Here is a 26,082-nt window from a genome sequence, read left to right as displayed (position 1 = left end):
CGATGTATCATGTTGTATGCATGCATGTGCGATGTATCATGTTGTATGCATGCAATTGTGATGTATCATGTTGTATACATGCATGTGTGATGTATCATGTTGTATGCGTGCATGTGTGATGTATCATGTTGTATGCATGCATGTGTGATGTATCATGTTGTATACATGCATGTGTGATTATCATGTTGTATGCGTGCATGTGTGATGTATCACGTTGTATGCATGCATGTGCGATGTATCATGTTGTATGCATGCATGTGTGATGTATCATGTTGTATGCATGCAAGTGTGATGTATCATGTTGTATACATGCATGTGTCATGTATCATGTTGTATACATGCATGTGTGATGTATCATGTAGTATGCATGCATGTGTGAGGTATCATGTTGTATGCATGCATGTGCGATGTATCATGTTGTATGCATGCATGTGCGATGTATCATGTTGTATGCATGCAATTGTGATGTATCATGTTGTATACATGCATGTGTGATGTATCATGTTGTATGCGTGCATGTGTGATGTATCATGTTGTATGCATGCATGTGTGATGTATCATGTTGTATACATGCATGTGTGATTATCATGTTGTATGCGTGCATGTGTGATGTATCATGTTGTATGCATGCATGTGCGATGCATCATGTTGTATGCATGCATGTGTGATTTATCATGTTGTATACATGCATGTGTGATGTATCATGTTGTATGCATGCATGTGTGATGCATCATGTTGTATGCATGCATGTGTGATGTATCATGTTGTATGCATGCATGTGTGATGTATCATGTTGTATGCATGCATGTGTGATGTATCATGTTGTATGCATGCATGTGTGATGTATCATGTTGTATGCATGCATGTGTGATGTATCATGTTGTATACATGCATGTGTGATTATCATGTTGTATGCGTGCATGTGTGACGTATCATGTTGTATGCATGCATGTGCGATGTATCATGTTGTATGCATGCATGTGTGATTTATCATGTTGTATACATGCATGTGTGATGTATCATGTTGTATGCATGCATGTGTGATGTATCATGTTGTATGCATGCATGTGTGATGTATCATGTTGTATGCATGCATGTGTGATGTATCATGTTGTATGCATGCATGTGTGATGTATCATGTTGTATGCATGCATGTGTGATGTATCATGTTGTATGCATGCATGTGTGATGTATCATGTTGTATGCATGCATGTGTGATGTATCATGTTGTATGCATGCATGTGTGATGTATCATGTTGTATGCATGCATGTGTGATGTATCATGTTGTATGTGTGATGTATCATGTTGTATGCATGCATGTGTGATGTATCATGTTGTATGCATGCATGTGTGATGTATCATGTTGTATACATGCATGTGTGATGTATCATGTTGTATGCATGCATGTGTGATGTATCATGTTGTATGTGTGATGTATATGTTGTATTCATGCATGTGGGATGTATCATGTTGTATGCTTGCATGTGTTATGTATCATGTTGTATGCTTGCATGTGTGATTTATCATGTTGTATACTTGCATGTGTGATGTATCATGTTGTATGCATGCATGTGTGATGTATCATGTTGTATGCTTGCATGTGTGATGTATCATGTTGCATGTGTGATGTATCATGTTGTATGCAGGCATGTGTGATGTATCATGTTGTATGCATGCATGTGTGATGTATCATGTTGTATGCATGCATGTGTGATGTATCATGTTGTATGCTTGCATGTGTGATGTATCATGTTGTATACATGCATGTGTGATGTATCATGTTGTATACATGCATGTGTGATGTATCATGTAGTATGCATGCATGTGTGACGTATCATGTTGTATGCATGCATGTGCGATGTATCATGTTGTATGCATGCATGTGCGATGTATCATGTTGTATGCATGCAATTGTGATGTATCATGTTGTATACATGCATGTGTGATGTATCATGTTGTATGCGTGCATGTGTGATGTATCATGTTGTATGCATGCATGTGTGATGTATCATGTTGTATACATGCATGTGTGATTATCATGTTGTATGCGTGCATGTGTGATGTATCATGTTGTATGCATGCATGTGTGATGTATCATGTTGTATGCATGCATGTGTGATGTATCATGTTGTATGCATGCAATTGTGATGTATCATGTTGTATACATGCATGTGTGATGTATCATGTTGTATGCGTGCATGTGTGATGTATCATGTTGTATGCATGCATGTGTGATGTATCATGTTGTATACATGCATGTGTGATTATCATGTTGTATGCGTGCATGTGTGATGTATCATGTTGTATGCATGCATGTGCGATGTATCATGTTGTATGCATGCATGTGTGATTTATCATGTTGTATACATGCATGTGTGATGTATCATGTTGTATGCATGCATGCGTGATGTATCATGTTGTATGCATGCATGTGTGATGTATCATGTTGTATGCATGCATGTGTGATGTATCATGTTGTATGCATGCATGTGCGATGTATCATGTTGTATGCATGCATGTGTGATTTATCATGTTGTATACATGCATGTGTGATGTATCATGTTGTATGCATGCATGTGTGATGTATCATGTTGTATGCATGCATGTGTGATGTATCATGTTGTATACATGCATGTGTGATGTATCATGTTGTATACATGCATGTGTGATGTATCATGTAGTATGCATGCATGTGTGACGTATCATGTTGTATGCATGCATGTGCGATGTATCATGTTGTATGCATGCATGTGCGATGTATCATGTTGTATGCATGCAATTGTGATGTATCATGTTGTATACATGCATGTGTGATGTATCATGTTGTATGCGTGCATGTGTGATGTATCATGTTGTATGCATGCATGTGTGATGTATCATGTTGTATACATGCATGTGTGATTATCATGTTGTATGCGTGCATGTGTGATGTATCATGTTGTATGCATGCATGTGCGATGTATCATGTTGTATGCATGCATGTGTGATGTATCATGTTGTATGCATGCAAGTGTGATGTATCATGTTGTATACATGCATGTGTGATGTATCATGTTGTATACATGCATGTGTGATGTATCATGTAGTATGCATGCATGTGTGAGGTATCATGTTGTATGCATGCATGTGCGATGTATCATGTTGTATGCATGCATGTGCGATGTATCATGTTGTATGCATGCAATTGTGATGTATCATGTTGTATACATGCATGTGTGATGTATCATGTTGTATGCGTGCATGTGTGATGTATCATGTTGTATGCATGCATGTGTGATGTATCATGTTGTATACATGCATGTGTGATTATCATGTTGTATGCGTGCATGTGTGATGTATCATGTTGTATGCATGCATGTGCGATGTATCATGTTGTATGCATGCATGTGTGATTTATCATGTTGTATACATGCATGTGTGATGTATCATGTTGTATGCATGCATGTGTGATGCATCATGTTGTATGCATACATGTGTGATGTATCATGTTGTATGCATGCATGTGTGATGTATCATGTTGTATGCATGCATGTGTGATGTATCATGTTGTATGCATGCATGTGTGATGTATCATGTTGTATGCATGCATGTGTGATGTATCATGTTGTATACATGCATGTGTGATTATCATGTTGTATGCGTGCATGTGTGACGTATCATGTTGTATGCATGCATGTGCGATGTATCATGTTGTATGCATGCATGTGTGATTTATCATGTTGTATACATGCATGTGTGATGTATCATGTTGTATGCATGCATGTGTGATGTATCATGTTGTATGCATGCATGTGTGATGTATCATGTTGTATGCATGCATGTGTGATGTATCATGTTGTATGCATGCATGTGTGATGTATCATGTTGTATGCATGCATGTGTGATGTATCATGTTGTATGTGTGATGTATCATGTTGTATGCATGCATGTGTGATGTATCATGTTGTATGCATGCATGTGTGATGTATCATGTTGTATGCATGCATGTGTGATGTATCATGTTGTATGCATGCATGTGTGATGTATCATGTTGTATGTGTGATGTATCATGTTGTATGCATGCATGTGTGATGTATCATGTTGTATGCATGCATGTGTGATGTATCATGTTGTATGTGTGATGTATCATGTTGTATGCATGCATGTGTGATGTATCATGTTGTATGCATGCATGTGTGATGTATCATGTTGTATGTGTGATGTATCATGTTGTATGCATGCATGTGTGATGTATCATGTTGTATGCATGCATGTGTGATGTATCATGTTGTATGTGTGATGTATCATGTTGTATGCATGCATGTGTGATGTATCATGTTGTATGCATGCATGTGTGATGTATCATGTTGTATGCATGCATGTGTGATGTATCATGTTGTATGCTTGCATGTTCCAAATAAAGTCATACTCATCTCAACTCAACTCAATACTTGGTTGGCCTTTTTTGGATGATTAGAGAGGACCTCCCATTGGCTCCATTGCAAGTGGACTTTTATTTACATTTATGAGTTAGAATTAGGGCTGGGTGATATATGGAATATACTCCATATATTGTGGGTTTGTCTCTGTGCGATATAGAAAATGACTATATTGTTAGTATTGGAGTATATGTTCTCACTCAGTTGCTTTTAGCCGCGGGCATTACACTACATCCTCTTCTCACTCTTTCTTGTCTCTCCTTCTCACAGAGACATAAAACAAGCGCACCTTCTCACATACGTCATATACTGTCGCGTGTGCAACGTCATACGCCCTCGCAGAGCAGACAGGTAGCGGCATTATAACGTTAGCTGTGGTGCTAACGGGGTGGTGCTAGTGGTAATACGAGAGAAAGAAGGTGCTAGTCTGGTAACAAATGAAGGAATAATTAATTCCCAAGAAAAGCAGCACAGAGTCCATTGTCTGGCGGTGGTTTGGTTTCAAAAGGGAAGATGTTGAAAAGACAACCGTAATATGTCAAGTATGCGGCAAAAGTGTTGCTACAAAAAGTAGCAGCACTGCTAATGTGTAGCATCATTTGAAAAGTCACCCGCTAGAGAATGAGGAGTGCTTGAAACTCTGCATGTCAACATCTCAGTTTGGTGCCACACCCACAAAATGCCCAAGCAACCATTTCCACATGAACCCCATATGAAAAAACTGGTCAACAACAGAAGGAGATAACGTCCGTAGGAACCTACCACATAGTGAAGGACATACACTATTTGATTTCCTATTATGCAGCACATTTTTATTTGACACTTATTGATATATCTTGTGTGACATCATGCAGAAAAGTGCACTTTATTTGTTTTAAACTATTGTAGTGGTGTTCTGTACAACAAGTGCACTTTAATATAGTGTTGTTTTGATAAGTCATCTTAGTGACATCATGCACAAAAGTGCACTCATAGCTTGTTTTAAAATGTCTCTGACAATCTTGCACTTTTTGCTTTGGAAATGACATGAATGTTTGTGCCACTGCTTAATAACTGTTTAATAAATACACTTTTGCTAATTTGACTTAGTTGTGGTTTCCCTCTCTGCATGAAAGTTTAAAAGTAGCATATATGAATGCAGTATGAAGAAGAATGTTTGAATGTAGACACATAGAATCATCATACTGCTGTGATTATATGAATCAAGTGTTCATTCAAGGCTAAGGCAAAATATCCACATATATATGCTGTATCGTGATGTGGACTAAAAATATTGAGATATTATTAAAAGGCCATATCGCCCAGCCCTAGTTAGAATGGGATTTATTTTTTTTTATATATCCACCATCATGTCTTTTATAATGATTGTGAACGATAGAAAAATTCCTCAAAAAAGTGCAGTTCTCCTCTAAATTCCAATGATTATATTCAAGACTTGAAGTGTATGAGCATGAAGTGATGAAGCCTACTTGGATGAGAGGACAAAGGTCTTGTAAGACAAAGTGAAGAGTCCAGTTGTGATGGATTGAATGCCCTGAGAATAAAATGTTGTGCTTACTTGGACTGTGATGAAGCTGTGAGGACTCAGGTGGTTTGTCTTCATGCTCTTCAGTCTTCACAGAGACAACAGTCAGTGGAAACTTGCTGACATCAGCCTCCTCCTGCCCTACAGGACACTCTCCCTCCTGACTCATCCACACTTCCTCCTCTTCCTCTTTAATGTGGGGGGGCTGTGGATTCTCCTCTTCCTCTTTAATGTGAGGGGGCTGCTGGACATCTGTTGGGTAAATAAGTAAATAAGATCAAGAGAGAATAGAAATAGTTTTGAACTGACACTGTTGACACAATTACATTATTTGTGTTCTTCCGTGTGTTGTGTTAAAAGTGTGTAGCAAAACAAACAATAAAAACACAGGAAATACCCAATTGGTTCCTAAAATTAATTCAAAAGTGGAACAGTGAGTACAAAAACAGACTTGGAAATTTGATGAGGGGCAATTTGAAAAGTTTTTATAAGTACGAGGCAGCATTGATTGAAGCAATTACTAACTTCACTGATGTAAAGTGTGTAAAAATTGTATTGTGTATACGGTCTATGACACCTAAACTTTATCTGTAAACTTAAACATATTCTTTTAATGCCATAGTCATTACTATAACTAAAATATCATGGAAATTCAAAAAATCTAATTCCAAAATCACTGCAAAAACATTCATGGTATGTTTTTGTGATCATGCAAAATATTTTTTGGTGGTCATTTTGTTGCCTGGGCCAAAAGGAACTTTCACAAAAACATGTTTTACTATGTGCTGTTTTATGGAGTATCTTCATCAACAATTCCTCTTTAGGAATTGGAGACCATCTACGACACGCTGAAGGAAAGTCAGTCACCTTAATAATTCAAGTTTTGACTACTTTAGTTATTGAAAATAATTGTTTATGTTCACTTATTGATACTTGTAAGTCAGATTTAGGAAGTGAAATCATAACTTTAATTAGATTTGTTTACAGTATAAAATGTATTTAGTGAGTGTGTGAGTTTTATGTAAACATGTTGATACAGGTTTACTTCTTGGGGACTGGAACACAGATATGTCCTGAAAGGATGCACCCATTTTTAAAACCTTCACTAAGCTGTGCCACCAACATTGTCTCACTTAGCTCATTAAGCAAACTACCAGGGTGAGTGAGTCCTGTTAAACCTTCATAGACCTCCTTGTTACTTCTGACCAGTCTCAGATCACCACGAGTGGAACTACTGTATTAGGCTTAAGTGATCATTCCATCATTTTCTGTACCCATGAAGAACAGAACCGAGGCTAACGGCCACAAAACAAGAGAAGCTAGAATCCTCAAGACCTAGACTAGCAAGGCTTTCAATGACAAACTGCCGAAATAAGACTTGCCTCGGTACTTGCAAGTACACAGGTCTTTGGGTCAATTCCTAACCTCAGAAAAGTAGATAACTTCACAGTCAAAGTGGGTGACAATATAATAACAAACAAAAATGAGATTACCTATCTTGGTTGCATCGTAGAGACTAATCTCTCCAGTGAAAAAATGACTACTAAGGTGGTCAAAGAATCAACCAATGACTTCTGTTCTTACTAGTGTTGTCCCGATACCAATATTATAGTACCGGGACCTATACCAAAATGTATTTTGATACTTTTCAATACTTCTCTAAATAAATGGGACCACAAAAAAGTACATTATTGGCTTCATTTTAACAAAAAATCTTCGGGTACATTAAACATATGATTCTTATTGAAAGTTTTTCCTAAATAAAATAGTAAACATACTAGACAACTCACCCCAATAGTGATGAAGTGCTTCGAGAGGATAGTCATGTCACACATCAAGAAGACCATCCCAGACACACTGGACCCTCTACAGCAGGGGTCACCAACCTTTTTGAAACCAAGAGCTACTTCTTGGGTACTGATCAATGCGAAGGGCTTCCAGTTTGATACATACTTAAATAAATTGCCAGAAATAGCCAATTTGCTCAAATTACCTTTAATAAACAAATCTATATATATAAAAAATTGATATTTCTGTCTATCATTTTGTCGTAAATGTTTTTTCTTTTTACGGAAGTTTTTTTTTGTAGAGAATAAATGATGAAAAAACACTTAATTGAACAGTTTAAAAGAGGAGAAAACACGAAAAAAATTAAAATACAATTTTTAAAAACAGTTTATCTTTAAAATTCCAAATTCAACCGAAAAAAATGAAGCGAAAAACTAGCTAATTTGAATCTTTTTGAAACAATTTAAAAAAATAATTTATGGAACACCATTAGTCATTTTTCCTGATTAATATTAATTTTTGAATGTTGATGACATGTTTTAAATAGGTTAAAATCCAATCTGCACTTTGTTAGAATATATAATAAATTGGACCAAGCGATATTTCTAACAAAGACAAATCATTATTTCTTCTAGATTTTCCATAACAAAAATTTTAAAAGTAATTCAAAATACTTTGAAATAAGATTTAAATTTGATTCTACAGATTTTGTAGATTTGCCAGAATAATTTCTCTGAATTTTAATCATAATAAGTTTGAAGAAATTTTTCACTAATATACTTTGTCTCCAAAGACATGCACCTGGGGATAGGTTGATTGGCAACACTAAATGGTCCCTAGTGTGTGAATGTGAGTGTGAATGTTGTCTGTCTATCTGTGTTGGCCCTGCGATAAGGTGGCGACTTGTCCAGGGTGTACCCTGCCTTCCGCCCGATTGTAGCTGAGATAGGCGCCAGCGCCCCCTGCGACCCCGAAAGGGAATAAGCGGTAGAAAATGGATGGATGGATACTTTGTCGAAAAAACAGAAGCTAAAATGAAGAATTATATTAAAATGTATTTATTATTCCTTACAATAAAAAAAAAATACTTGAACATTGATTTAAATTGACAGGAAAGAAGAGGAAGGAATTGAAAAGGTAAAAAGGTGAATGTGTTTAACAATCCTAAAATAAATTTTAAGGTAGTTTTTTTTCTTCAAAAAATTGTCTTTCTGAAAGTTATAAGAAGCAAAAAAAAAAAGGAATGTATTTAAACAAGTGAATACCAAGTCTTTAAAATATTTTCTTGGATTTTCAAATTCTATTTGAGTTTTGTCTCTCTTAGAATTAAAAAGGTCGAGCAAAGCGAGACCAGCTTGCTAGTAAATGAATACAATTTAAAGAATAGAGGCAGCTCACTGGTAAGTGCTGCTATTTGAGCTATTTTTAGAACAGGCCAGCGGGCGACTCATCTGGTCCTAACAGGCGACCTGGTGCCCGTGGGCACCGCGGTGGTGACCCCTGCTCTACAGTTTGCCTACCGGCAGAATCGGTCCAGTGAGGTTGCAGTCAACCCCGTCATCCACACCACCCTCACCCACGTAGAGGGCAAGGACACCTATGCCAGGCTATTATTCATCGACTACAGCTCTGCTTTTAACACGGTCATCCCACAAAAACTCACTGCTAAACTCCTCACTGTTGGTCTGACACCAACTCTCTGTGACTGGGTCCTGAACTTTCTCACAAACCGGCCCCAGTCAGTCAGTATCGGCAACCAGACATCAGGCACAAAGGTTCTAGGCATTGGGACCCCCCAAGGCTGCGTGCTGAGCCCCCTATTGTACACCCTCTTCACACACGACTGCCAAACACCACTGTCATCAAGTTTGCAGATGATACTACGTACAGAAGGGAGGTAGCGGAACTGGTGGCCTGGTGTAAGGATAATAATCTCTCCTTGAACACAGACAAGACCAAGGAGATGATTATTGACCCATGGAGAAAAAGTGCACAGTACATTCCTCTGTACATAGGTGGGACAAAGGTGGACAGGGTGAAAACCTTTAAATTCCTCGGGACTCACATCAGCGAGGACCTCACCTGGGATCACAACACCCAACAAACAATAAAGAAAGGCCAGTAGTGACTGTATTTCCTAAGAAAGCTGAGAAAATTTGGCATGCCACCCAAAATTCTCAGCGACTTCTATAGAAGTACGGTTGAGAGTGTCCTTACCAGCTCAATCACGGTCTGGTATGGAAACTGCACTGCTAAGGACAGGAAGGCACTCCAGTGAGTGATTAAAACTGCTCAGTACATATCAGGAGCAGCCTTCCCCTCACTACAGGACATGTAGTCTACCAGGGCCACCAGGAGAGCACACAGCATCATCAAGGACAGTACACAGTCTCTTCAGCCTCCTACCATCAGGCAGACCATACAGGAGCCTGAAATCCAGGACTACCAGACAGACAAACAGTTTTTACCCACAGGCCATCAGGCTTGTGAATGCTAACTTTTGAATGCCAGCTCCCCCCCAACCCTTTACTTTTGTCTTTTTGAACAAAAGACAGCTACAATGACCACCCCCTAACTGTGAACCATCACTGTAGACACTTTTCACCGTTGATCACTAAAGACACTTTAACTGCTGCTGTGACCCAAGGTCACCTCCATATTTATACTGTTGACTGTCAATCAGAATGTGCAATAATGTTATGTTACTTACTGTGCCTTGTATATACATTTTTATTTTTAGCTAAGTACAGTGTGACTTGTTGAAGGGTGGACTAGCAAAGTAAGATTTTCATTGTACGGCAAACTGTGTGTTTAACTGTGCATATGACAATAAAAAATCTTGAATCTTCAATCAAAAAGGGATTTGATGTAATATTTTGATATTTACACATCGCATATTTACACACACGCATTTTACTAGAATGCCCTTATGACCATTAGCTCGGTTGGTAGAGTGGCCGTGCCAGCAACTTGAGGGTTGCAGGTTCGATTCCCGCTTCCGCCATCCTAGTCACTGCCGTTGTGTCCTTGGGCAAGACACTTTACCCACCTGCTCCCAGTGCCACCCACACTGGTTTGAATGTAACTTAGATATTGGGTTTCACTATGTAAAGCGCTTTGAGTCACTAGAGAAAAAGCGCTATATAATATAATTCACAATTCACAGATATATCAATATCAAGTACCTACTGTACTGTTTACTTGTTGAAATACTATTTTTACTATTTTTAGAGCAAATATCTGCCGAAATGGCCACTTTGTTGCTGCCAAAAATGTATTTTAAATAATAGTTTGATATTGACACATCTCATCTCTGCTTATTTTACTAGAATACTCTAATGAGCATTATATATATATATATATATATATATATATATATATATATATATATATATATATATATATATATATATCAAGTACCTACTGAGATAAGGTGAGAAGCTCTGCCATCCGGGAGGAACTCAAAGTAAAGCCGCTGCTCCTCCACATGGAGAGGAGCCAGATGAGGTGGTTCGGCATCTGGGCATCTGGTCAGGATGCCACCCGAACACCTCCCGAGGGAGGTGTTTAGGGCACGTCCAACCGGTAGGAGGCCACGGGGAAGACCCAGGACACGTTGGGAAGTCTATGTCTCCCGGCTGGCCTGGGAACGCCTCGGGATCCCCCGGGAAGAGCTAGACGAAGTGGCTGGGGAGAGGGAAGTCTGGGCTTCCCTGCTTAGGCTGCTGCCCCCGCGACCCGATCTCGGATAAGCGGAAGAAGATGGATGGATGGAAGTACCTACTGTACTGTATACTTGTAGAAATACCCTTTACAAAGCTAAAATATACCGAAACAACCACTCTGCTGCTGCCAAAATTTGATTTCAAGTAATATTTTGATACTGAAAAATCTCATCTCTGCATAGTTTACTAGTATACCCTTATGATAAAATAAGTGGGTTGTTCTTGTATAGCGCTTTTCTACCTTCAAGGTACTCAAAGCGCTTTGACACTATTTCCACATTTACACACACATTCACACACTGATGGAGGGAGCTGCCATGCAAGGCGCCAAACCAGCACCCATCAGGAGCAAGGGTGAAGTGTCTTGCTCAGGACACAACGGACGTGACGAAGATGGTACTAGGTGGGGATTGAACCAGGGACCCTCGGGTTGCGCACGGCCACTCTCCCACTACGCCACGCAGTCCCTATGAGCATTATGAGCATTACATCTATCAAAATCAAGTACCTACTGTACTGTTTACTTGTTGAAATACCATTTTTAGAGCTAAAAAGTACCCAATTTGCCACTTTACTGCGACCAATAATTGATTCCATATGATATTAACAATAATAACAAAATTTTCAGAATAATTGTATATGAGTTCAGCGCCCCCCGCGACCCCAAAAGGGAATAAGCGGTAGAAAATGGATGGATGGAAGTTATGAAAAAACTTTGTGTTCCATTGAGTTCAGGTCCCCTGCGAGAAGACCAAAGCTGTCTTTCATCTTATCAAACAAAAGGCTTGTAAAACTCCACTGTCTGCGATGGGATGCAACATGGAGGTGTCGGTTTCTTTGATCTATTGACAGCCACAGGAAGGCCTTTTCCTAACCTGAGATCTACAAAGCAGACCATTTCTTTAAACTGTTTACGACCGAGTGCAAAAGCTGCTTACGACCCCCCCCCCATCCCTTTAAAAACAGCTGCAGCTATGTAATCAGAAAAGGCCCACATAAAAGAGGAAGCGTGGAACTCCCTCGTCAAAGGGAGGCGTGGCGCATTGGGAGAGTGGCCGTGCGCACTCTCCCAAGGGTCACAGGTTCAAATCCCACCTAGTACCAACCTCGTTGTGTCCTGAGCAAAACACTTCACCCTTGCTCCTGATGGGTGCTGGTTGGCGCCTTGCATGGCAGCTCCCTCCATCAGTGTGTGAATGTGTGTGTGAATGGGTAAATGTGGAAGTAGTGTCAAAGCGCTTTGAGTACCTTGAAGGTAGAAAAGCGCTATACAAGTACAACCCATTTATCCATCCATCCATCCATCATCTTCCGCTTATCCGAGGTCGGGTCGCGGGGGCAACAGCCTAAGCAGGAAAACCCAGACTTCCCTCTCCCCAGCCACTTCGTCTAGCTCTTCCCGGGGGATCCCGAGGCGTTCCCAGGCCAGCCGGGAGACATAGTCTTCCCAACGTGTCCTGGGTCTTCCCCGTGGCCTCCTACCGGTTGGACGTGCCCTAAACACCTCCCTAGGGAGGCGTTCGGGTGGCATCCTGACCAGATGCCCGAACCACCTCATCTGGCTCCTCTCGATGTGAAGGAGCAGCGGCTTTACTTTGAGTTCCTCCCGGATGGCAGAGCTTCTCACCCTATCTCTAAGGGAGAGCCCCGCCACCCGGCGGAGGAAACTCATTTCGGCCGCTTGTACCCGTGATCTTATCCTTTCGGTCATGACCCAAAGCTCATGACCATAGGTGAGGATGGGAACGTAGATCGACCGGTAAATTGAGAGCTTTGCCTTCCGGCTCAGCTCCTTCTTCACCACAACGGACCGGTACAAAGTCTGCATTACTGAAGACGCCGCACCGATCCGCCTGTCGATCTCACGATCCACTCTTCCCTCACTCGTGAACAAGACTCCTAGGTACTTGAACTCCTCCACTTGGGGCAGGGTCTCCTCCCCAACCCGGAGATGGCACTCCACCCTTTTACGGGCGAGAACCATGGACTTGGACTTGGAGGTGCTGATTCTCATTCCGGTCGCTTCACACTCGGCTGCGAACCGATCCAGCGAGAGCTGAAGATCCCGGTCAGATGAAGCCATCAGGACCACATCATCTGCAAAAAGCAGAGACCTAATCCTGCGGTTACCAAACCGGAACCCCTCAACGCCTTGACTGCGCCTAGAAATTCTGTCCATAAAAGTTATGAACAGAATCGGTGACAAAGGACAGCCTTGGCGGAGTCCAACCTTCACTGGAAATGTGTTCGACTTACTGCCGGCAATGCGGACCAAGCTCTGGCACTGATCGTACAGGGAACGGACCGCCACAATAAGACAGTCCGATACCCCATACTCTCTGAGCACTCCCCACAGGACTTCCCGAGGGACACGGTCGAATGCCTTCTCCAAGTCCACAAAGCACATGTAGACTGGTTGGGCAAACTCCCATGCACCCTCAAGAACCCTGCCGAGAGTATAGAGCTGGTCCACAGTTCCACGACCAGGACGAAAACCACACTGTTCCTCCTGAATCCGAGGTTCGACTATCCGACGTAGCCTCCTCTCCAGTACACCTGAATAAACCTTACCGGGAAGGCTGAGGAGTGTGATCCCACGATAGTTGGAACACACCCTCCGGTCCCCCTTTTTGAAGAGAGGAACCACCACCCCGGTCTGCCAATCCAGAGGTACCGCCCCCGATGTCCACGCGATGCTGCAAAGTCTTGTCAACCAAGACAGCCCCACAGCATCCAGAGCCTTAAGGAACTCCGGGCGGATCTCGTCCACCCCTGGGGCCTTGCCACCGAGGAGCTTTTTAACTACCTCAGCGACCTCAGCCCCAGAAATAGGAGAGTCCACCACAGATTCCCCAGGCACTGCTTCCTCATAGGAAGACGTGTTGGTGGGATTGAGGAGGTCTTCGAAGTATTCCTTCCACCTGTCCACAACATCCGCAGTCGAGGTCAGCAGAACACCATCCGCACCATACACGGTGTTGATAGTGCACTGCTTCCCCTTCCTGAGGCGGCGGACGGTGGTCCAGAATCGCTTCGAAGCCGTCCGGAAGTCGTTTTCCATAGCTTCCCCGAACTCTTCCCATGTCCGAATTTTTGCCTCCGCGACCGCTGAAGCTGCACACCGCTTGGCCTGTCGGTACCTGTCCACTGCCTCCGGAGTCCTATGAGTCAAAAGGACCCGATAGGACTCCTTCTTCAGCTTGACGGCATCCCTCACCGCTGGTGTCCACCAGGGGGTTTTAGGATTGCCGCCCCGACAGGCACCAACTACCTTGCGGCCACAGCTCCGATCTGCCGCCTCGACAATAGAGGTGCGGAACATGGTCCACTCGGACTCAATGTCCAGCACCTCCCTCGTGACATGTTCAAAGTTCTTCCGGAGGTGGGAATTGAAACTTTGTCTGACAGGAGACTCTGCCAGACGTTCCCAGCAGACCCTCACAATGCGTTTGGGCCTCCCAGGTCTGTCCGGCATCCTCCCCCACCATCGCAGCCAACTCACCACCAGGTGGTGATCGGTAGAAAGCTCCGCCCCTCTCTTCACCCGAGTGTCCATAACATGAGGCCGCAAATCCGATGACACAACTACAAAGTCGATCATGGAACTGCGGCCTAGGGTGTCCTGGTGCCAAGTGCACATATGGACACCCTTATGTTTGAACATGGTGTTTGTTATGGACAAACTGTGACGAGCACAAAAGTCCAATAACAAAACACCACTCGGGTTCAGATCCGGGCGGCCATTCTTCCCAATCACGCCTCTCCAGGTTTCACTGTCGTTGCCAACGTGAGCGTTGAAGTCTCCCAGTAGGACAAGGGAATCACCCGGGGGAGCACTTTCCAGTACTCCCTCGAGCGTTCCCAAAAAGGGTGGGTACTCTGAACTGCTGTTTGGTGCATAAGCACAAACAACAGTCAGGACCCGTCCCCCCACCCGAAGGCGGAGGGAGGCTACCCTTTCGTCCACCGGGTTAAACTCTAACGTACAGGCTTTGAGCCGGGGGGAAACAAGAATTGCCACCCCAGCCCGTCGCCTCTCACTGCCGGCAACGCCAGAGTGGAAGAGGGTCCAATCCCTCTCGAGAGAAGTGGTTCCAGAGCCCTTGCTGTGCGTCGAAGTGAGTCCGACTATATCCAGCCGGAATTTCTCGACTTTGCGCACTAGCTCAGGCTCTTTCCCCCCCAGTGACGTGACGTTCCACGTCCCAAGAGCTAGCTTCTGTAGCCGAGGATCGGACCGCCAAGTGCCCTGCCTTCGGCTGTCGCCCAGCTCACAATGCACCCGACCTCTATGGCCCCTGCTATGGGTGGTGAGCCCATTGGAGGGGTGACCCACGTTGCCTCTTCGGGCTGTGCCCGGCCGGGCCCCATGGGAACAGGCCCGGCCACCAGGCGCTCGCCATCGTGCCCCACCTCTGGGCCTGGCTCCAGAGGGGGGCCCCGGTGACCCGCGTCCGGGCGAGGGAAATCTGGGTCCATGATGTTTCTTCTTCATATAGGTCTTCGAGCTGCTCTTTGTCTGATCCCTCACCTAGAACCTGTTTGCCTTGGGAGACCCTACCAGGGGGCTTTATGCCCCCGGACAACATAGCTCCTAGGATCATTGGGACACGCAAACTCCTCTACCACGATAAGGTTGCAGCTCAGAGAGGAGACAACCCATTTATCATTTATTTATTTAAAGCGTGGTGGGAAACTGTACGAAGTTGCAGCCCAGACGTTTCTCCTCATGAGCTAAATGGAATCCTGTCTCTGTTTGATTTCTTTGCTTCTTGTCTTGTCAAATAGATGTCATCGGTGTTTGAACCTGACAAGAATGTCAAAGCATTTCTCTAAAACACAATATTATACATTCTGAAAATGTAAACGATAGCAAGAATATACCTACACATTTCAGAAAATTTCGCTCGCAAACACTTTGTTTGGAAGATGTGTACTGCCTTTTTTTTGCCCTTTGAGACAAATGTGATTTAGGGCTGTATAAATAACATTGATTGATTGATTGATTGATACTGAACAAAAATGCTAAATAGCTAAAGAAAACTGTCACTGAACATCTTAGTGTGATGTCATTCTGTGACGGACAAATGGAACACAGTTTCCACATGGTGAGGACATTGATGGTTTGACTCACTGTTCTACGGATTACCTCAACTTCTGCCTAGACGTGACCTGCCCTGCTAAGACTGTTCAGTGCTACCCTAATGACAAACCCTGGGTAACACAGGAGGTTCAAGCTGTGCTCAACAAGAAGAAAGCTGCCTTCAGGAGTGGAGACAGGGAGGCAATGAGAGCAGCACAGCGGGAGGTGAGAGGATGCGTGAGGAAGACTAAGGACAGCTACAGGAAGAAGCTGGAGCAGAACAACATGATGGAGGTCTGGGAAGGTGTGAAAACCATCACAGGCCACAAGACAAAGACCAGAGCAGTAGGGGGGACAATAGAGAGGGCCAATGAGATTAAGAACTTCTTCAACCGGTTTAACCAGTACTGTTCTCCCCACCCCCCACTCCTCATTGCATCCACTCCCCTTTCTTCTCCCCCCCAGCCATGGTTGCAACCCCCTCCTCCTCCTCCTCCTCCTCCACCACCTCTACGCAAACATTAGTCATCTCTGTGGACCAGGTCAGAGGTCAACTGAGGAAGCTGCATCCTAGTTTCTGGTGCGCACAAGATACATATCTCAAAAAAATTGTACCTATGTCCCTTTAGGAGCTCTGTAATTTTTTAAATGATCAGCATGTCATCTTTTATGTGAAATTGTTATTCAAATAAAGATTGCAAAAAGGAAAACTATAGTAGTGACAACATGCAGGAACATAACTGACGTAAAACAAATAAAATGGAAGTGACCTTGTCCCTGCACACGCGTGCATTGATCATGTCTTCTTGAACCGATCGAGCAGGGATTCTAAAACTGTGGTACGTGTACCACTAGTGGTACGCGGGTATCACCTAATGGTACGCCAAATATTATTTCATTTTTGATGTACATTGTTTTATTTTCCAACATGCAAACACTGTGTTACTGTTCAAACTGTGTGTAATGTTACAGTAACTAAAATATTAAATATACTTGTTAAATAATGTGTCTTCCTTGTTATTAATGAATAATTAAGGCCTACTATGCTACTATATTTTAATGCTGTTCATGATGGTGGTACTTGGAAATCCAAGTATTTTCTGAGTTGGTACTTGGTGAAAAAGGTTTGACAACTACTGATGTAGTGAAGTTGTAAACTAAATTGGCAGACACCATTTTGTTATACCCAAACGGCGTCTGCTCATACATCGCGCTTCCAACGAGATCCCGTTCTTTCCCCCGAGTTAGAAAGTTCCAGAACTGTTCACGTTATACCATCTCATCTCATTGTGCAACATGTGAATGTTTGAAGTGGAACTAAATGTGATCTCTGAAAGGGGTACACATTATTTCCAAAGCAGGGCCCCCATCCACATATACAATACTACTACATATCGTATGAAAAACAACATTATTTTTGTTTTTTTAATTATAAGTGTGCCAAATCACCTCTATTTGAACATTATCTAATGGAAATGACTGCTGTCTGATAATCACATTAATAACACAATAACAATCATGTGTCTGAGTACACCTATTGATAAATTATTAATCAAACACGTCATATTAATGATGAAATACAAAGTTAGTAAAGATGTGAGAGTAAGAAGTAAACAAACCTGTTCTGTGTAACACAACTTGAGGTTTTTGATGTGGTCGCTCCTTCTCCTCTTTAGTTGGACAAAGTTCCTCCTCGTACTTTGCTATGGTTCTTTCACACATTTCCACACAATCACAACACTTTACACTCACACTTGATCTTAACTAAGCGATGTGTTGATCAAATCCGCGTCTCTTTGTTAGCGGCTAACAAGCTAAGCTAACTAGCATGCTAAGCTAACTAGCGCGCTCAAACAAGGAGCAATCTAAGCGGGCCTAATAATGTCCAAAGTTGAGTGAGACGAGTGGAGTTGATGCTGACACGGAGGATGAATAAAGTGTAGTTAGTAGATGTGCCGAGGCTTAGAAGCGTGTGTGGAGTAAAGGAGGACTTTGCTGCGAAGAACATATCCTCCACGCATGCGTCACTTAGGGGCGGGGCCAACGAGTCATCGTGATGGGCAAGTCATGAACGATTCATTCTAAATGTATGTTTTCATGGTGTCTACACAAAAAATCACGGCCACCAATGATCCATCCATCCCTTTATCGACTGTGTGTCCCTTTAGGGATGGCGGGGTGTGCTAGAGCCTATCTCAGCTGCATTCAGGCGGAAGGCGGCGTACACCCTGGACAGGTCGCCACCTCATCGCAGGGCCAACACAGATAGACAGACATGTATATCAACTGTATTTGACTTTAAATCTGATAAATATCATTCAACAACAACACAATTTGCAGACTGTAATTACTGGTTTGCTGGTTTTACTGGTGTAAATTATTATTGCCTATTGTGAGCGAACTGTGGTGCTGAATTTCCACCAGGGATCAAGAAAGTACTTTCTATTCTATTCTAAAATTCTGCATTCGAGAGATCACAACCATTGCAGCCATGCGTCCAAAACGTAACATCATCTTGCAGGGACATAAGGACACACAAAAGTAAAGTGTCTGTTGTTTTACAATGTAATAATCTATTTAAGAAGAAATGTTCAGAGAATACCTTTTTGTTTTAGTATTTATTGGAGGCCTCAAAAGACAAAGGCCGCCTGTTAACAGCAGAGTGTCGGTGAGGCACACACTCTCAGAAATGCATGGAGGAAAGGTTGGAGACAAGCGGGAAACTCTTAGTTATAGGCCATAAGGTGAACCAGGAAAAAGTGGCTAGAAAGTGATTTTCGTTCCCACGTCTGGGCACTACTCTTTTTTTGCCTACACAATGCCATTGTGGACATTAGGTTAAATGTTCTCCGCAAAATATCCTGGCAGTTTTTTTAAGAGCCATAAATGTATAAAAATAGGAATGCCAAAAATCGAAAATCTTATGCAGCTGTTTTTTCTTGTAAATATATTTATATTCATTCTGGAAACAGACTCTCTCTAACAAATTGACATTAATGCATATACCTAACATTTGATACAGGTATTTTAGCATTGGTATACTTTAATTTAAATTTAAACCATGAAACATATAAAACAAATGAAAAAAATGCTTCAAAGTAAGTGAATAGCAACCTGTACAATTGAACATACACATGGTACATTTTGCTTAACAATAATGTTTTATACATTAAAATTTACAGCAGATACTTTGTTGTAAGAGGAAGTAAAGAAATAAAATAAAATAAAGAACACTTTGGCCCAAAATGGCTGACAACAATCAAAATATCGAATAATGATGAAAAATGGAAATACACCAAAAACTGCATTACAGTTTAGAATCTGTACACAATATGGTATAAAACAATGTTTACATGAACAAAACAATGTGACAGCAGGTCTTGGGTATTTTTTTATATATTTGTTTTTATTATTTTGTCTTAACTTAGCACATTGTTAAAGCCATATCTCAAGAATTCTTTGATAGATTTTCCTCAAATTTGGCACAAACTCAAACTATGATTATTATACATGTTAAGGTCAAGTGCACTGTAACCTCACATTCTATTTTCAAAGCATTTCATTTAAGTAAAAAAAAAAAAGAAATAGTAAAATACTCTGAGGGATTTTTCTCAAATGGGGCAAAAACTCCAATTTTATTCGAGAACTAACTAAATAAGTGTGAATTTGCGTATTCTGAACGAGGGAGACATTGTTCATCTCTTAGCTTTCACTATCATCAGAACCTCCGACCTTTAGATGCAAAATACATAATGTCTCGACAAACAGATATCACTTTGGAGCGACAGCTGAGCAGCGCTGTTTGAAGTTGTGTACTCTTTTCAAAGATATGGAACTCTTTTCGAAGAAAATCTTTTGAAGACAAGAACAAAGTCACAGGCCAGCATGAAGTAAAGGTATGTAATATATGGCCATATAACAGTGTGTGCACACAAAGACAGCAACAAAAAATCCAATGCATTGGTGGTTAATATTCAATGTTATTGAACCCGAAAGTGGGTATTTTCCAAGAGGTTTTGTGCATGACTGCAACCCGTTTGTGGGTACATTTAATATACAAGGTGATGTTTTATAATTCCTTGTCCAAGCCCGTTCGTGGGTGAGGTTTTGGTTTGAACAAATGCAAATGAATAATTGCAGTTTTGATGTTTGGTGTTTTGAGTGACATTAACAAGGTTTCCATATATTTGATCTGATTTTGAATTGTGGGTTGTGCATTATCATGGATCCTGGGAAAGGAAAATACAATGCTTTGGAAATGCATGATCATGTGTTAATGGAATCAAAAGTAACGCATTCAATGTGTGATACAATTAAAGGTCAAATGGAACCCTCACAGGCTGAACTGTCAGAAATGATTGAAAATCAGTCACAACCTGCAGGGATGGAAAAACAGGTGGACACAGATCATACTTACCAACACTCCTGGATTTTCCGGGAGACTCCCGAAATTCAGCGCCTCTTCCGAAAACCTCCTGGGACAATTTTCTCCCGAAATTGAGGCGGAGCTGGAGGCCACGCCCCCTCCAGCTCCATGCGGACCTGAGTGACGTGTATAAAGAGCGTGTCTGCCCAATGATGTTATAACTGTAAAATGATCGAGGGCGAGTTATTGGTTTCTTATGTGGGTTTATTGTTAGGCAGTTTCATTAACGTCCTCCCAGCGCGGTAAAACAACATACAACAACAGCAGTCCGTTTTCGTCTACCGTAAAGCAGTTCGTCTGCCAAACAGCATTGTTGTGAAACTCTTAAACAGGACAATACTGCCATCTACTGCACTTGCATATGGTTAGAAAAAGGATGGACGATTCAACCCTTAACTCAACAATGAGTAAATGAGTGTTATGTGTGTGTAAATGTGTAAATAAATGAACACTGAAATTCAAGTATTTATTTTATATATATATATATATATATATATATGGTGTTTTGTGTTGTGGTTTGTGCAGCCCTTTGAGACACTAGTGATTTAGGGATATATAAATAAACATTGATTGATTGATTGATTGATATATATGAAATACTTGACTTGGTAAATCTATGAATCTAGCGGTAAATATACTCCTTCCCTCTTAACCAAGCCCCCAACCACGCCCCACCCTGACCATGCCCCCCACCACCAACCCCCACCCCCCGAAATCGGAGGTCTCAAGGTTGGCAAGTATGACACAGATCAAACATCTGATGTAAAAAAAAAAACGCACAGTGAAAATGACACCAAAAGCCCTAATGCACAGAATTGAAACACTTGAGAAGGAGAGGAGATCTAAATTAAACAAGGCAAGCAACATGCAGAAACATATCATGGAAATGATGGAAAATGGAGAGGACAAAATGGACGTGCAATCTGCTTTCACCAAATATCTCAATGTTATAAAGGAAACCGCAAGTGCACACACATCCCTCCTACCAATTCTACCAACAGAGGACCAAATCAATCACGACATATGGTACAAAGCCAAATTAATCAATCTACATGAATTCATTGAGCATGTTAACACCTGGATAAAAACACCAACCCTGGAAAATATGGAAGATTTCGAAAACGAAATTAATCCAAATGACAGCATTAGTAATATAAGTCACAAATCACATGGGAGTCACACACGGTCTGGTTCTAGTAATTCTAGAACCTCCTCAGTTCGCAGACAGGCAGAGGCCGACAGGGCTGCCCTCGCTGCCTTGGAAGAGGAGGAGGAAAATATAAAAAAGAAATTGGAAGAAGAGTCACTACAGATTAAAAGGAAATTGGAAGAGGAGGAGGAAAAGATCAAAAAGAAATTGGAAGAGGAGAGGGAAAGAATCAGAAAGAAAAAGGATATGATGGACCTGGATGCTCAATTGGCAGCTGCTGATGCAAAATTAGCAGTTTTAAAAGCTTCCAGCCTTCATGCTTCCTCACACACAGCATCTGATGGCATGAGCTCCTACTTAAAAAGAACCAAGGAACCAGCAGTCACTCTCAACCCCCAGGCTCAAGACTATCAACCCCTCACACAGCAGCAGTCAAGCCAAGCTTTACCACCACAGTCCATCCACCATCCATCTGAGCAACTACAAATATCAATCAATCAATGTCAATCAATGTTTATTTGTATAGCCCTGTGGAGATCCTCGTCCTGGATCCTCCATTCCCTCCACGGAAACACCACGCCTGGTTCAGTGGTTACACACTTTTTATTTCTTTACAATTTATTTTTGTGCTCAATGTCTCTTTCAGCTTTTCAGCTCTCAATGACATGCGTTTCTCCTGATCTCCTTCGTCTGGCTCTCACTCCTAAATCGCCAGCCCCTCTCATGGTTTCCAACGCTGCTGATAAAGGAAACAGGTGATTAGATAACTCGTCCCAGCTGAGGTATCTGCTCACCTGATTGTATTTAATATTCATACTCTATACCTTCTTTCTCTCATTTTCTATCTGTTTTCACCTTCGTTCTCTCCTTTTCTCCCCATTTTTACTTTTATTCTCAACTTTTCTCTCAATCTTTGTCAATCCAATCCAATCCAATCCACTTTATTTATATAGCACATTTAAACATCAAGAACGTTTCCAAAGTGCTGCACAGCCATGTTAAAAACAATATTAAAAAAACAACTTTATGTTCCACCAATGACTGAATAAAAACACAAAATAAATAAATATAAAACCAATATAAAAACAATATAAAAACAAAATATGATTAAAAACAATTTTAAAGGGTAAAAGCAATTAAAACAGTAAAATAGAAATCAAAATGTATAAAAAACACAGAGGACAACAGAGGACAGAGGACCACACAACTCACATAGTTTTAAAAGCCAAAGAATAAAAGTGGGATTTAAGACGAGACTTAAAACACTCCACTGTGGAAGCAGTTTGAACATGGAGGGGCAGAGTGTTCCAGAGTTTAGGGCCGACCACAGAGAAGGCCCTGTCTCCCCTGGTCTTAAGTCTGGTCTTGGGCACCACGAGCTGGAACTGGCTCTCGGACCTCAGAGCGCGCGCAGGAGTGTAAATTTGGATGAGGTCCGATGGTCCCAAGTCAGTGAGGGCCGGACCAAAAACTAAAATTTCCGTTTTTCCCTCATTCATTATTAAAAAATTCTGGGCTAACCAAGCCTTGACGTGGCATAGACAGTTAAGAAGGGGTGTCAGGGGGCCGTGGCCTTTTGAAATCGGCATATAAATTTGGCAGTCATCTGCATAAAAGTGATAAAACACTCCATGTTTCTTAAAAATATCTCCAAGAGGAAGGAGATAAAGAGCGAACAGGATGGGGCCTAAAATAGATCCCTGGGGGACACCACAGTAAAGCGGGGCAGAAGAGGAGGTGGCGTCCCCCAGCCTGACAGAGAAGGACCTCTCAGACAGGTAAGATCTGAACCACTGTAACGCAGTCCCCCTGACACCCACACAGTCTCTCAGGCGCTCTAAAAGAATTGTGTGGTGGACTGTGTCAAAGGCAGCTGTAAGATCTAAAAGCACTAAAATGGCAGAGCTGCCAGAATCAGACATTAAAAGCAAGTCATTAAAAACCTTTAAAAGTGCAGATTCAGTACTGTGCAAAGCTTTGTATCCAGACTGAAATGGATCTAAAGTGCTATTTTCATCTAAAAAAGGCTGCAGTTGTGCCAGAACACATTTCTCCAAAATCTTTGACACAAAAAGTAATTTGGAAATGGGCCGATAATTTGACAAACTTGTCGGATCAAGACCTGTTTTTTTAATCAAAGGCTCAACAACAGCTCTTTTACAAAGGGAGGGGACACAGCCAGAAATCAAGCTGCTGTTGATGATGTTCCTAACAGACAAATCAATAGTGTCCCAGATTTCTTTAAAATAGCGAGGGGGGACTGAGTCTGTGGGACATGACGAGGGTTTTAGCTTGCCGACTATTCCTGTAAGTTCAGGCATGGACACAGGCTCAAAGTGACAGAACACAGTCGAGCACTGAGTGGCCACGTTAAAACTTAATGGAAAACGAGAAAGATTTGCCAGAATAGAAGCAACCTTATGATTAAAAAAGGAGAGAAATTTTTCACAAGTTTCACTTGTCATCTCCAGTGAAGTGGCTGGATTCGGTTTAAGAACATTACTAATAGTATTAAAAAGAACACGTGGCTTACTGATGCTATTTAAAATGAAGTCTGACAAATATTTTGTTTTCTCAGCTTTAACCACACTTGGATAATTTCGACAGTTTTCTTTTAAAATTTGATAGGAGACTTCCAAGTGATCCCCTTTCCACTTGCGCTCCGCCCTTCGCCACTCAAGCCGAGCTGTGTGTGTGCTTTCATTGAGCCAAGGTTCCTGTTTTAGTTTGGGACGTATAGCTCTGAGGGGCGCTATACTATCCAGAATCTTAGAACATGTCGAAAGAAAAGAGTACATCAAATGTTGAGTGTCTGCAGGGTGTGATATACTCTGCATGGACTCAGTAAACAAAGGAGAAAAGGCGGCTGCGGTGTCAGACCTAATAACACGCGCATGACGCACGGCAAGCGGCTTTACATCAGGTTCAAAAGTTAAATCAAACATAACAGGACTGTGATCACTGAACACCGCATCACCAATAACAACATTGTCAACAATAAAACCATAAGACAGTACGAGGTCTAGTGTATGCCCGCGTTCGTGTGTAGAACCACACACAGACTGTACTAAGTTAAAAGAGTCAATGACATTCAGGAAGCTCCTGGATAAAGGTTCGTCTGGGCAGCAGGTGTGAATATTAAAATATCCAACAATTAAGACACGATCGTATTTGGGCAGGATTTCGGCCAGAAATTGAGAAAAGTCATTTATAAAGTCTTTGTGGTACTTGGGTGGTGGATATACGACGACACACAGGACGACACCAGAAAGACCCAGTTCAAACATGCATAGTTCCAAGCTTGAAAAGGAGGATTGCAGGCGGATCTGACGGCATTTAAAGTCATTTTTAAAAACGACTGCTAATCCTCCTCCTTTTCGGCCGGACGACCGCGGAGAATTAAAATAGGAACACTCCGGAGGCAGAAGTTCATTAAGAGCGGCGGACTCACCAACTCTCAGCCAGGTTTCTGTCAAACAGAGGAGGTCCAGTCCGCGGGAGACGAATAAATCCTTCAGGATAAATTTTTTGTTGGTCAAGGATCTTGCGTTCACAAGACCGAATTTAACGGGGGCCGGCTCGTCCAAGGCCGCTGCTAATCCAGGTGGGGCCTGACACAGAGCCCGCAGGTGGCGGGAATTCACGCTGCGTCTCCGGGGGCGGGGCCAGCAGGAGCGAGGCGGGCGAGCTTCCCTCTGCAGACAGACAACAGGCACAATCCAGGACCCGGGGGGATCCAGCGAACGCGGGTGCAGGAAGAGACCAGGTACCGGACCATACTTCCTTCGGGAAGCCACGGAAAGGCGGGCCAGGAGTGCCCTAACTCTCACCAGCTGGCCGCCACGTTTGCCGCGGCGCTGGTGGCGCTTTCGCCGGGGGGGAGGAGCCAGTGGGCGAAAAAGGAAAGGAGGAATCCGGCCAGGTGAGAACGCTAACTTGGACGTCGAAAAACCAACGTCCAAGATG

At 42.2% G+C, this 26,082-nt stretch overlaps 1 protein-coding gene across 3 annotated transcripts in view; it reads right to left on the bottom strand.

Annotated features, from left to right (window-relative positions):
- Positions 1–26,082, bottom strand: part of LOC133546945 (oocyte zinc finger protein XlCOF6-like) — a 127,607-nt gene that overhangs the window by 16,269 nt on the left and 85,256 nt on the right. For 2 of the 3 annotated variants that reach the window (XM_061892789.1, XM_061892788.1), the window contains one exon: positions 5,978–6,196. In XM_061892789.1, the coding sequence (XP_061748773.1) occupies positions 5,978–6,196 (219 nt within the window). Of the gene's footprint in view, positions 1–5,977; positions 6,197–18,159; positions 18,586–26,082 lie in introns of those variants that run through there. The other variant, XM_061892790.1, reaches the window with a different exon arrangement.

Source organism: Nerophis ophidion, unplaced genomic scaffold (genome assembly GCF_033978795.1).
Source record: "Nerophis ophidion isolate RoL-2023_Sa unplaced genomic scaffold, RoL_Noph_v1.0 HiC_scaffold_52, whole genome shotgun sequence".
Classification (NCBI taxonomy): domain Eukaryota; kingdom Metazoa; phylum Chordata; class Actinopteri; order Syngnathiformes; family Syngnathidae; genus Nerophis; species Nerophis ophidion.
The sequence above is the reverse complement of the archived record's forward strand: the minus strand, read 5'-3'. Positions and strand labels throughout refer to the sequence as shown.